The sequence below is a fragment of the Arachis hypogaea genome, chromosome 15 (genome assembly GCF_003086295.3).
Source record: "Arachis hypogaea cultivar Tifrunner chromosome 15, arahy.Tifrunner.gnm2.J5K5, whole genome shotgun sequence".
In the NCBI taxonomy this organism is placed as follows: domain Eukaryota; kingdom Viridiplantae; phylum Streptophyta; class Magnoliopsida; order Fabales; family Fabaceae; genus Arachis; species Arachis hypogaea.
Genome location: NC_092050.1, coordinates 152403906 through 152416420, shown reverse-complemented (window position 1 = coordinate 152416420; position 12515 = coordinate 152403906). Strand labels below are relative to the sequence as shown.

Genomic DNA, 12515 nt, shown 5'->3' with positions numbered 1-12515 from the left:
AAATTAATTTTAAATTGAGAAATTCCAATACTTTAAGTTCATTCCTCAATTAAATTTTGATTTGACATAATTTTATAAATTTATTATGTTCATAGTTAATTAAGATTCCTATGTGTGTATTGTAGTAATGTATCATTTAACGTGTTACATTAACAAATTTTGACACCTGTCAACAAAAAAATGTCAAAAGAATTAATGCGATTAATTTAAAATTTTTAAAAGACGAATTTAATTAAAAAAATCTTTTAAAACTAATTTAAAAACCGAGTAATGTTTGAGAATGAATTTAATTTCATGTTATTGAAAGGGTTTTCTTACCCCTAAGGCCCTAACCCTAAGGCCTAACAATAATATATCAGGTTCATCTTCTAAGCTCTAAGGCATTGATCCACTTTCAATATGTTTTGCTTTTTAAGAGTAACTCTCATTTCTCATTTCTTAACTGAAGGGTCCTTAATTTTGATTACAACTCAATCTAAAACAGAGACCAACGTTAATCAAGCTAGTCATAAGATTATTTCATTGCAAAAATACTAAAATAATAATAAGAATAATAATGCATATTATAAATAATTTAACTTAACTTAGCTAAGCTTCTTACTTGTTAGGTCCCAACTCTAAAGAAAAGCATAAACCTCAGCTCAGCTATTGGATGTTCAGAGCAGCCCTTCGATTCACCGCCACCACCGGCGCCACCTCCGCCGCCACAACCACCACCACCACCATGTTCTCCACTTCTTATTCCACAGCCATCAGAAACCCTACGTCCCTCTTCCTTCCTTCTCCGCGCCTCTTCCGCCCCCTTTTTTCTCCCAACACCATCTCCTTCTCTTCTCCCATCAATCGCGTTTCGCTTCGATGTTACGCTTCCTCTCACAGAATCCAAGTTTGCAATCCCATTGTTGAAATGGACGGTAACAGTTTCCCCTTCCTCACCAATTCAATTAACAGAATATGAAAAAGAGAAAAGAAAAAAGAAATTGAATCTGATAATTTACTAGTTAGAAGTGATTAGAGACCACTAGAAGCTGCTAACTTGTATAATCCGTTTTAAGTTATATGTATGCACTGTCTCTATCAACAGTTAATTGCTTTAGCCATGCTGATATTTATTTATTTTGCTGTTTAGGTGATGAGATGACGAGGGTTATATGGAAGATGATAAAGGATAAAGTATATACATGAAATGTGCATTTTGTCAATTTTTTTAGTTTGATTTTATCATGAAAATTGAAAAATGTGTGTGTGTGTGTGTGTTTTTAATTTTATTTATTACTTTTTTTTTACTATGTGGCTGCAGCTTATATTTCCCTATTTGGATTTAGACGTAAAGTATTTTGATTTGGGGATTCTGAATCGTGATGCTACAGATGACAGAGTCACCGTTGAAAGCGCAGAAGCCACTCTAAAGTGAGTCAATTTTGAATATGAATGGAAAGCATGATACTTTGAGTAATTTATAAACTTGATACTTGTTGCATGTTGGAGATATCTGTCGCTTAAATGTGAAGTATAAAAGAGAGATTATAGAAATGTGTAATATTTCTGGAGATGGTGAGAGTTTGAATGCCATGTTAAACTAAGAGTTATATAGTTTCTTTCTTTAGCTACATTTTATATTCTGCTTGTTTCATGAAAAATAGCAGCTGCTAGCAGCTTGGGGAGAGAGTCTGTTTTGGTTTACCTTTTCTGATTCTGCATCAAGATGCATCAAGCTAAGTATGTCTGCCAGCATTTTGTTTAGGGTCATTGATAAGCTGAGTGTCTCCTCCTACTTTAGCAGTCTTGTGCTGGTTAGCTTTGAAAATTGGTTCTGTTTTAATGAATATTAAGAAGCAAAATTTTGTGTGGCACTGTGAATTTTATGCAATGCTCTGGTAAATTTTGCCTTTTGTTACAAAGAGAAGTAAAAGAATTAGGAGTGCGCTGGGGGCTGGAGATAGAGAGAGAAAAAAAAAAGGGGGGGGGGGGGTTGAACCAATTACTAGAGATATGTAGATGTTTGTCTCTGCTCTCTACTTAGGTTTATATTTTAGGACTCTCTCTTGTGCTTTGCATTAGTCAGCCTTCCATGGGAGTTCTATAAAAATTGGAGTAGCTTGTATAGAGATTGAACTGCTTTGCTGCATGCTTTTTTGTTTTAATGTTTCTGCTTTTCTTTACTATCTTTTTCGCCTGATTTGTTTCTATCTCTCTGCTTTGGAGGATTTCTTATCCTACTTTTAGTCGTCACTCCCTCTCTTATTTCTAATAACTTCGTTTTTGTATAATGTTTGGGCACCCTTTTGATTTATTAAAGATTTTGTGTGCTGCAGGTACAATGTTGCCGTGAAATGTGCAACTATAACTCCTGGTTAGTTGTACTTTGCTTTAAGTAGACGAAGTACCTTTTATCATGAACTTTTAGGCAAACTTGTATCATCCTTGAGAATGTCGTATATATCTATATATAATCTTAATTCATTTAATGCTTTTCATACTCACTAAAGGTTGTCTTGATTCTATTTCGAATTTTTCAGATGAGACCCGGGTCAAAGAATTTGGATTGAAGTCTATGTGGAGAAGCCCCAATGGCACAATTAGGAATATTTTAAATGGTTTGTAATATGTGCATAATACTCAATGCAGGAACAAAGTTTTTTTTTATCTATTGAATGATATTTTTCCCTTCTTTTCTAGGTACTGTTTTCCGTGAACCCATAATATGCTGCAACATACCAAGAATTGTTCCAGGTAATGTCTTAACTACTTTGATTGTTAATGGAACTGAATTATTGTTAAGCAGCAGTTGGAACTTACTTTTCAGTCAACAGGTTGGAAAAAACCCATTTGTATTGGTAGGCATGCTTTTGGTGATCAGTATCGGGCCACTGATACTGTAATTAATGGAGCTGGGAAGCTGAAGTTGGTATTTGGTATGTTTACTAGAGTTTAAACTTCGTTTTTGAACAATATTTTAAGCATCACTGACTTTTTTACCAAATTGTATCTATGTCTATATAGTCCCTGAAGATGGTGAGAGTCCAATGGAACTAGATGTTTTCGATTTCAAAGGCCCAGGTGTAGCACTTGCTATGTATAATGTTGATGAGGTTTGATTCATTTTATAGTTTCTACAAGCATATACCATTATGTTTTAGTTAAATGTATAAACCCTTGCTTTTGTTTTTATTGTTGTGTGTAAACATGCTTGCTTTTGATATTTTTATAGTCTATTCGAGCGTTTGCTGAATCATCAATGTCCCTGGCATTTTCAAAGAGGTGGCCACTTTACTTGAGTACCAAGAATACAATTCTCAAGAAATATGATGGCAGGTGATTATTCTGTGTCACTGTTGTATGCCAGATTTCTTAGTAATTTAGACTTATCCTCTCTTTATTTTGTTGATATTTGAACTCATTTACAGTTTGATAGTCTTACAGATTTAAAGATATATTCCAGGAGGTGTATGAAGAAAGATGGAAGCAAAAATTTGAAGAACATTCGATATGGTTTGTTTTCATTTTGATGAACCAAATTTCTGATTCATTACATATATACACATAGATAATTGACACTCTAAGTGGCTTCAGGTATGAGCATAGGCTAATTGATGATATGGTGGCATATGCACTCAAAAGTGAAGGCGGATATGTTTGGGCTTGCAAGAATTATGATGGTGACGTCCAAAGTGATTTACTTGCCCAAGGTGTAGAACACTTATCCGCACAATTCTGATTAGATTCATTCTTGATCCAAACTGTCAAAAGTGGTTGTTGATTTACTAGTACAAAAGGGCATCTTTGGTTATTACAGTTTCACTCGAAATTTATAAGAATGAGGGAAAAAATGACATCAAGAAGATATTTATGCGGAAAATAAGCTATTAACAAAAGTTATTTCAAGTGCTGGTTCTGCAAGCTAGCTACATGTCTTGCTTTACATTTGCGGGGCTCTATATTTGGGAAGGATAGCATTGAAAGTTTGATGGCATGAATAATTCTGACGTGCTAAGAAATGTCTATTAAACTCAGTTTATTGAAGTATTTTCTTGTGTGCAGGATTTGGGTCATTGGGTCTTATGACTTCTGTCTTGGTATGTATTAGAACAATACAGAATCCAGTATTTCTTCATCAAGATTGTTATCTCTCTTTTTCCTTTGGTCGTCTTCCATAATTATGCAGCCATATTTCTGCAGCTATCTTCTGATGGCAAGACATTAGAAGCTGAGGCAGCTCATGGAACTGTCACTAGACATTTCCGTCTTCATCAAAAGGGACAAGAAACTAGTACAAACAGTATTGCCTCCATATTTGCATGGACACGAGGACTGGAACACAGGTACTTTGTGGTGTGATTCATGAACTAGCAAATTCAGAAGCTTTTGCAAAAGTTTAGGTTGGACTAGATGAATATAAATATATAACTGGATAAATTGTAATATAAGCTTATCTTTGTGAGGGTAAGCTGTGGTGTTTCTTCATCCTTCCTCTTTCATTTTCCTTCTTTTAATATGAATGTTTGTTATTATATACTAGGGCCAAACTAGATAATAACGAGAAGTTACAAGATTTTACTCGAAAGTTGGAGACTGCGTGTGTTGAAACCGTGGAGTCAGGAAAGATGACGAAAGATCTCGCACTTCTGAGTCATGGCCCTAAGTAAGTGGTTCTCCCATGAATATTTTAATGTTTTCAAACATCTTGGATCTCAAACTGAGTGAGCTGCAATTTGGTCATGAGATTTTTGTGAACTCCGTTGTTAAATGTATTCAAGTATTATACTTAACTTCTAACCTTAACTCATTGCAGTGTGTACACAAATTATTTCTTAGTAAACTGTTTGTCTAAATGTTTGGACATCATCAATATCTGCAGGGTGACAAGGGAATATTACTTGAACACCGAGGAATTTATTGATGCCGTGGCACAAAACCTTGAGAACAAACTCCGAGAGCCGGCAATGGTCTGAGTACTATATTTTTTTGGCATAGTTGCAAAATTTAGAAACTCGGAACAGTAGTTTGAATAGGTTCCTGCTCTGTGACCATTGTGATATTGGTGGTGGTTGAAATTTAGGCTTAAAGTGTGTTTTGAAAACGTTCAAAATTCAATGGGAGAGGATTGTTCTGATAATTAAACCATTGATTTTTTGAGACCTTGGTCAGTTGCTTCTGCATTCTTGTGTCACCTCTTTTCATAGTTACACACAAAGGGTACAAACCCTTGATTTCAAGGGAAAAATAAAATATTGTGATGTGAAGAAAATGCATGTGGGTAAATGAATTCATGAATTTCATTGCTCTCTTCATGTCCCCTTTGCTTTTTCTGAACCTGCTACCAAGTTTGGTTGTGCAATTGTGCATTGTGCTACAAAAACAATTATGATATACGAAAGGAACAAATAGCAGATTTTACATTGTATTATTGTATATACTTAGAATTACAATGTTGCATGGCTTTTCAATGATAAGAATTTTTGTTAAGAAAATAAAAATCCGTACATTGACATCCACTCAATTTTATAGTTTGATGTGACTCATTCAAACATATAAACCATTATATTTTACATTTAAATTTTCTTTGGTATCCTATAAATATCTAGGAGAGTAATTCTACAACTCCCAGAATTGATGATATCACTTTTTATGTATGATTTTTTCAAATTATTTTTTTTTATAAAATTTCCTATTAGGATAATTTAAAAATAATATATAATAAATAAATGACATTATTAATTACTAATTAGAGAGTATATATATATACACGGTGATTACTGATAAATTATCTTGTGTGATATGTATAGTGATTATTGATAAATTATCCTTCTATCAGAGTTTAAAGATTCACATTATCTTTTATTTTCTTTTCAATTGGCGTTATGTTTCTCTTGAAACTTAATAACATTGTCATTTTCATCATCCCACCAAATACACCTCTTCTTCTCCGGTTTTAAAACCCTAATTCCTTTCAAATCCAATCACCATTTCCAATCAATTAGGTTAGGATTTTGAACTTGTTTTTGCGCTTTCAATTTTCAATTTCAACGAGCACTTCTATCAATTTTTTAGCTCTCTTCTTTTTAGTATTTTTCTTAAAACTCAGCTAGTATATATATATATATAACATTACACAATTATATATTCTAGAAGTTCTACTGCCAACTTTCTCATTTTGGAACATCAAACTCATTCTCACTCTCACTCTGAATTACATAACACTATAATTATCTTAAATTTGATAGGTATGTTCTACCAACCAAAGTGAAAATGATAGAAAATCCTAACAAGATTTCAGTGGCTGAAAACTCAACACATTCTTTTGTGGGACACACAACACTAACATACAAACCTAAATAGTCCAATGTGTCTTAACATCTGTGGTTCTCTGATTCAGGAAACATAATTGTTCTTATTCAAAATCATTTTCAGCCAATCACCTCATCATTCTTTAAGCATTATCATGGCCATTGGGTATACTTAACCTTTAAATGTATAATGCCAAATTTGAATGGTCCATTAATGGTGACTAGCTTTCTTAAGATGATATCAGCCTAAAAAATAATAACACAGGTGAATAGCGAGAGTAACGTGCTTTATTTTATAATAGTATTTTAATTTTGATTTATTCCTGGGTGTCTTTGTTTCAATAAGATAACTATTTGATATTTTGATGCACCTTTTTATCTGAATTTTTTAAAACTAAATTGTAAATTAGGATATTATTTTTTAATTGTGACCAAGTGACAGTTTTCCTAGCCTCAACAATTTTATTAGTGGTAAGATATAATTGTTGATAATATCAAGTACTAAATATTTTAATTGAATTTTTACAATCACATAATCAACTTGTAAATTCCCATGAAAATCGAAAATATTTTAGATTAGAAGCAAATTGACATATGGATAAATATTGTACATCATCACAGTGATTACGAAACATGGCTTTTTCAATAAGTGTCACTTTGTTTTTTTTTTTTTTTCCTCTCTCTCTCTCTCTCATTTTTCACGTTCCTGCAACTACAAGGAAGCAGGGACGCTATCCACAATTCCACACTAATAAAAGCAAAAAAAAATCACTCATATATAATTTTATACGTATCGAATAACAATACTTCAAATCTATAACAACTTTTTTTGGTGTGCAAAAATCTATACCTACTTTGATGCAATAGTAAGATTATGACAACTTGGAATTTCATCAACTCAATTTTAATAAATGATAGTAACATTTTGGTTAGTTCATGTAACTTATGCTTATTCTCTTTGAATTATTATTTCTTTTGTAGACATAAAATTTATGTAAATTTGATATTAGGCAAAGTATAAAAATTATTTGCAAAAATAAAATTTATATTAATAGTGAAAATAGATCCTCAAAAAACTCGGTTAGATTTAGGGATGACAAAATTCTCCGAGACGCGTGGTCGTGGATCCCTGCGGGGACTGTCGCGAATGGGGATCCGATTGTGGGGAATTTTCTCCGGATGGAATGGGGGATAAAATTCTCCCGAAGTAAGCGCGGGGACCCGAGCGAGGATCTCCGCCTCGTCCCCGTTATTTCCCGAAATTTATGAATTTCCTGTATTATTCTTAATATTTTATTTCTTATATATGTTTTTTAGTCATTTCTCACACACATATATATAGAAACCCAAAACTCCTAATCTTTATTTGCATAACCCTTCTTCAATTCAGAGATTCCTAACGCTGTCCATATTCCATCCAACCTCTCTGCAGCCACCCGTCCACCCTTCTCATCGCATTGTCACGCCTCACCGTGCCATCACCCTTACCGCATCATAATTTCTATTTGCGGGGTTCTTTTTCGTAACTCTGCCTTCGTGTCCATTCTCCTCTCTGTTGCCGCGTCTCCTACCTCATCCACTGCTTTGTCCTTTGGCTCGTTGTTGCGTCCCCCTATTGCGTCATTTCGAAAGAAGTCACCATCGTATCATTTAGACTTTTTGTATAAAATCTTACAGTTTTTGTATAAGATAGATATTTGCAGCTCTATTCATTTGGAAATTAATAATTAGTTATGTAGATGGAGAATGGGATTCCCGTGAGAAATGGAGTCCCATGAAAAATGGGGATGGGGAATAATATTCCCCCACAGCAAAAAATTGGAACAGAAATGAGGAGCAAATCTGAGAGTAGGGATGGAGAGTAGGGAGACACCCCGCCCCCGCCCTCGCCCCCGCCCCCGCGCTGTTGACATCCCTAGTTAGATTTCTTACTAATTGTAGCACGTATGTTTTGCTATTCTCAATTTCTCTTCTTTCATTATGTTCTCTGAGTCGCTACAGTTTCAATATAGTATTTTGGATAATATTTGACTTGCATAATAATAATAATAGATGAACAAGTAGTTAGTTTGTTCCTTTAAATAAAAGGTGGAGGTTTCAATTTCAAATTGTGCATGTCAGAAAATAACAAAAATATATATATTTTAAAAAAAAAATTTTAGAGATCATATTTTGATATAATTTTTTATGATAATTTTAATTTTTTTTTACCGTGAATGATTAATTTTTTTTGAAAAAAAAATTTAGAGATCAAATTTTATTCTAATTTTTTTTTATATTTTCTAAATATTTATTTAAATGTTGTTATAAAAATTTGAATTAAATAAATAAATTATTTTTTAAATACAATTTTTTTATTTCTTATGAAAAATATAATATTTATTAATTATTTTTATCACAATTTTAAATTGTTTAATTTGTTATTTTATTGATAACATTTTCTAAAAACCTTTTTTTTTATCAGCATTTGAATGTTCGAGTACCAAATTGGCAGTTAACTTTTAAATAATATTATTTCTAAGAAAATTGAATCTCTTGTAATTTCATTCATTCATGCAACAAACTACAAAGAAGGGCTATGTCTCCTTGTTGTTCTTCTCTCTCTCACTTGATCTCTGCAAACCTCACAACAATGCATACCATTCCCATGATTTCACACTCCATAGCCATATCCAAGTTTCCTCACCCATTTTCTTCTTCCTCTTTACCACTCCGTCTCAGTTTCACCATTAATGGTGGAGGAGGAGGAGGACCCTTCTTATCATACCCATCACAAAAGTTACCTCCTTTCCCCATTTCAGCTCCAAAAATTCAATCTTTCAAGGTCCTTGCTGCTGCTTCTGTTCCTGAAGCTAAGAGTGATGAACCTATCAAACCAGCTGGTTTAATTCAAATCCTTCAGCTTGGAGCCATGTTCGGAACTTGGTACCTCTTGAACATTTACTTCAACATCTACAACAAACAGGTTCATTCTTCATTTTCTCACTCAAAAAAGATTTTGCCTTTTAGTTAGTTATTGCCAATGTATAATACTAGTGAAATTGTGTAGTAGTGGTAGTAGTAGTGAAAGTGAAAGGGACATTTTTATGTTAAATTTTGAATCTTTAAAGTCAAACATAGATTGTTTCATGAAAAGAATTCTGGGGTTTAGGTTTTTTTTTTTTTTTTTTTTGTTTATTATGTTTTTATTTCTTATTTTTAATTCATTTTTTTATGTGTTCTGTTCTCAATTGCAATACACTGGTTGATTATTAGGTTCTAAAAGTCTATCCATTTCCAGCAACAGTTACAGCATTTCAATTTGGCTTTGCTTCATTGATGATTAACTTAATCTGGAGTCTTAATCTTCATCCCAGACCAAACATAACTCGTTCACAGGTAATTTTGGATCAAACTAGATTATTGGCTCATAGAGAAATACATGCATGTTCTTGGAGCAAGTCTGGTTCGTGTTCGAGAAACATTTACAATCACTCATTTTCATTTATAATACTTAGAAGTTATATAAAAAGTAAAATAGAAAATGAGTGGATATGAATGCTCTTGAAACACACATTAAATGTGTTCCAGAATTTCCGAAACATGCAAGTATTTCTCTTAATCCATATAGTGTGGTACCACTTTGATTTCAAAATTGCTTATTGGTTGGTTTTGTTTGTATTCAATCTTAGCTTGTAGCAATTCTTCCACTGGTTGTGGCTCACACCATGGGGAATCTTCTAACCAACATTAGTCTTGGAAAGGTTGCTGTATCTTTCACACACACAATTAAAGCTATGGAGCCATTTTTCACTGTTGTTCTTTCCTCCCTCTTCCTTGGTGAGGTAATGTTCAAGCACTTTCAATTTTTCATGCACTTTCTTACTTGATCATGTAAGACTCAATTGGTTATATTTTTGGCTTGAGATTAGGCGATATTACACATTACACTCATTTCCTTGTAAAAAGCAGACATTAACATATCTTGAAATTTAAGGTATATGTCACTCGGTACGATTTTGTAGTAAATGTGACACCAGTCATGTTTTACGGCTTGACAAATAAAGGGGTGCTGTGTGTAATATCACGAACCGAATTTTGTCAAGAAGAGTTTTTTAAAAGACTGTCAAGATAGGAGGAAGCTTGAAATCTACTTGAATAGCATGAGAATGAAATTTGAGTAGTTATATTAGGATACAAATTCATGTCTCTCTGACGAAACACTCCTTTCTAATGGACATACTTAATTTCAATTGCTTAGTTTGATATTTGTCATCCCCATAGGATTTGGTTTTTCATGGATGTAAAGTCTTATATTTTATCGGCAGCAATACAATGTAATAGTTGCATTTAGCTGATCTCCAGTTTGATCCTTAAATGAACAGACGCCGACTTTTGCGGTAGTTTCTTCTCTTGTACCGATAGTAGGAGGAGTAGCACTGGCATCAATGACTGAAGTATCCTTCAATTGGTAATTGAACAAACTAGTGCTATTGAATGCAGAGTTTCTTCGCAGACAATACCGAATAACTAATTCTGCTACCTTACCAAACAGGATTGGCTTTGCTACTGCTATGGCATCTAACCTTACTAACCAGTCGCGGAACGTTTTGAGCAAAAAACTCATGGTCAATGAAGAGGTAAATGAAGTATTTTTCGAAGAAATGGCAAATGTGTCACTTTCAAATCTTGAGTACTACTGCTAATAAATTGATGATTGTTGTTAACAGGAAACTTTGGACAATATCAACCTCTACTCTTTGATAACCATCATTTCCTTTATCCTTTTGGTTCCATTTACTATATTCTTGGAGGGTGTCAAGTTTACTCCGTCGTACCTGCAATCTGCTGTATGTAGATGAGCTTCTTTTAACATGCATGCTTCTTCCACTATATGTTTTTGTATCACTACTTTTCCTTGTTTAAAGAGAGCATTTTCCTTTGAATGGTATGCTTTTCTTTTGAATGTAGGCATGCCAAGGATTGAATGTTAGAGAGCTATGTGTGAGATCGGTTTTGGCGGCGTTCTGCTTCCATGCATACCAGCAGGTGAGGCCTTTCAAATTTTGCTTTGTTTAGAAGACTTTGCTCATAGCATCATATTTCATGATATGTTTCATACAAGTTCTTTTTCCTTTCCCTTTTTCTTGTCTTAGATTTCATAAACAAACTTCCCCTTGTATATGCAATTCTATAGAAAATGTATGTATATATTTTCTATGAATGATGTCATATTTATTAACTAGTTTTTTGTATAAAACTAGTTAATAAATTAAATTAGTATGCAAGTGTTTTTACAAAATGCAGAAGCTAGGAATACATAAAAGTAAACATTAATTAAAACTTCTCCATACTCTATCACTCTAATAATAATAATTGATTCTTGAGACACTAATATGATGAGATGAAGATTAACAACCTACTTGATTTTGAAGATTAACACTCAGAAAATGTCCAAATTTGTAACAATTTACTTCATGAATGTTAGTTGGAACTGATCTTCTCAACAATTATATGCATGCAGGTATCTTATGGAATATTACAAATGGTGTCACCTGTGAGCCACTCAGTAGGGAACTGTGTGAAGCGCGTCGTTGTCATCGCCTCCTCGGTTATCTTCTTCCAAATTCCTCTCTCGCCACTCAACACGCTCGGTCAGTCGCCAGTGAACTTCTCCGTTTTAAAATATCTGTCGCTTTGAAATTTTAATACATTCAAAACTTGAAGTATCTGTAAGATATTTTTGTAATGGTGTTAATGGTGCAGGAACTGGTGTTGCACTTCTTGGAGTTTTCTTGTATTCAAGGGTGAAGCAGATAAAGCCAAAGCCACAAACTAAGGCTGCATAAAATGAACAATCTTAATGTTACTCAAAGCAAATATAACCAATCAACATTTTACATTTTTTTTTACAGTTAGTTTTTCTTTGCATAGAAAATATAATTTGATTCTACATTAATATTTTCATATGTGCTTAATTTGTTATATATATAAAATTAACACACCAATAAGGGATAGTTCTATAACTAAAAATAGAGAAAAACTTATGTTTAAGGTGAATACTATGATGAAGTGTGGAGTAAAATTGTTTTTGGAAGAAATATTATGACAAGCAATGATAATATGACATGCAAGAAATATTAGGCTTTTTATTATGAGGAATGCTAGAGGCCAGCAACTTTTGTGATTTGTAGCCATCAAATAGCCATCAATGATGGTTTTAATGGTGTGAGATTGGTGTGAGATTTC

General features: G+C 33.2%; 2 protein-coding genes across 3 annotated transcripts; both read left to right on the top strand.

Moving 5' to 3' along the window:
- The first annotated feature begins 379 nt into the window (after window positions 1–379).
- Window positions 380–5404, top strand: LOC112751403 (isocitrate dehydrogenase [NADP]). Its single transcript, XM_025800534.3, has 15 exons — window positions 380–914; window positions 1130–1173; window positions 1301–1410; window positions 2316–2353; window positions 2520–2597; window positions 2680–2733; window positions 2814–2915; window positions 3004–3092; window positions 3212–3315; window positions 3424–3492; window positions 3574–3689; window positions 4042–4076; window positions 4180–4322; window positions 4520–4642; window positions 4859–5404. The coding sequence occupies exons 1-15, from the start codon at window positions 653–655 to the stop codon at window positions 4950–4952; spliced, it is 1461 nt and encodes a 486-aa protein (XP_025656319.1). The 5' UTR covers window positions 380–652; the 3' UTR covers window positions 4953–5404.
- A 3333-nt stretch (window positions 5405–8737) lies between these two features.
- On the top strand, window positions 8738–12274 carry LOC112751402 (triose phosphate/phosphate translocator, non-green plastid, chloroplastic). Of its 2 annotated transcripts, none has more exons than XM_025800532.3 (9): window positions 8738–9252; window positions 9543–9665; window positions 9959–10111; window positions 10652–10737; window positions 10822–10906; window positions 10997–11116; window positions 11238–11315; window positions 11791–11920; window positions 12033–12274. In XM_025800532.3, the coding sequence occupies exons 1-9, from the start codon at window positions 8866–8868 to the stop codon at window positions 12113–12115; spliced, it is 1245 nt and encodes a 414-aa protein (XP_025656317.1). In that variant the 5' UTR covers window positions 8738–8865; the 3' UTR covers window positions 12116–12274. The 2 variants fall into 2 exon arrangements, with proteins under 2 accessions (XP_025656317.1, XP_025656318.1); XM_025800533.3 differs by having other exon boundaries at window positions 8765–9252; window positions 9568–9665.
- Window positions 12275–12515: the final 241 nt, after the last annotated feature.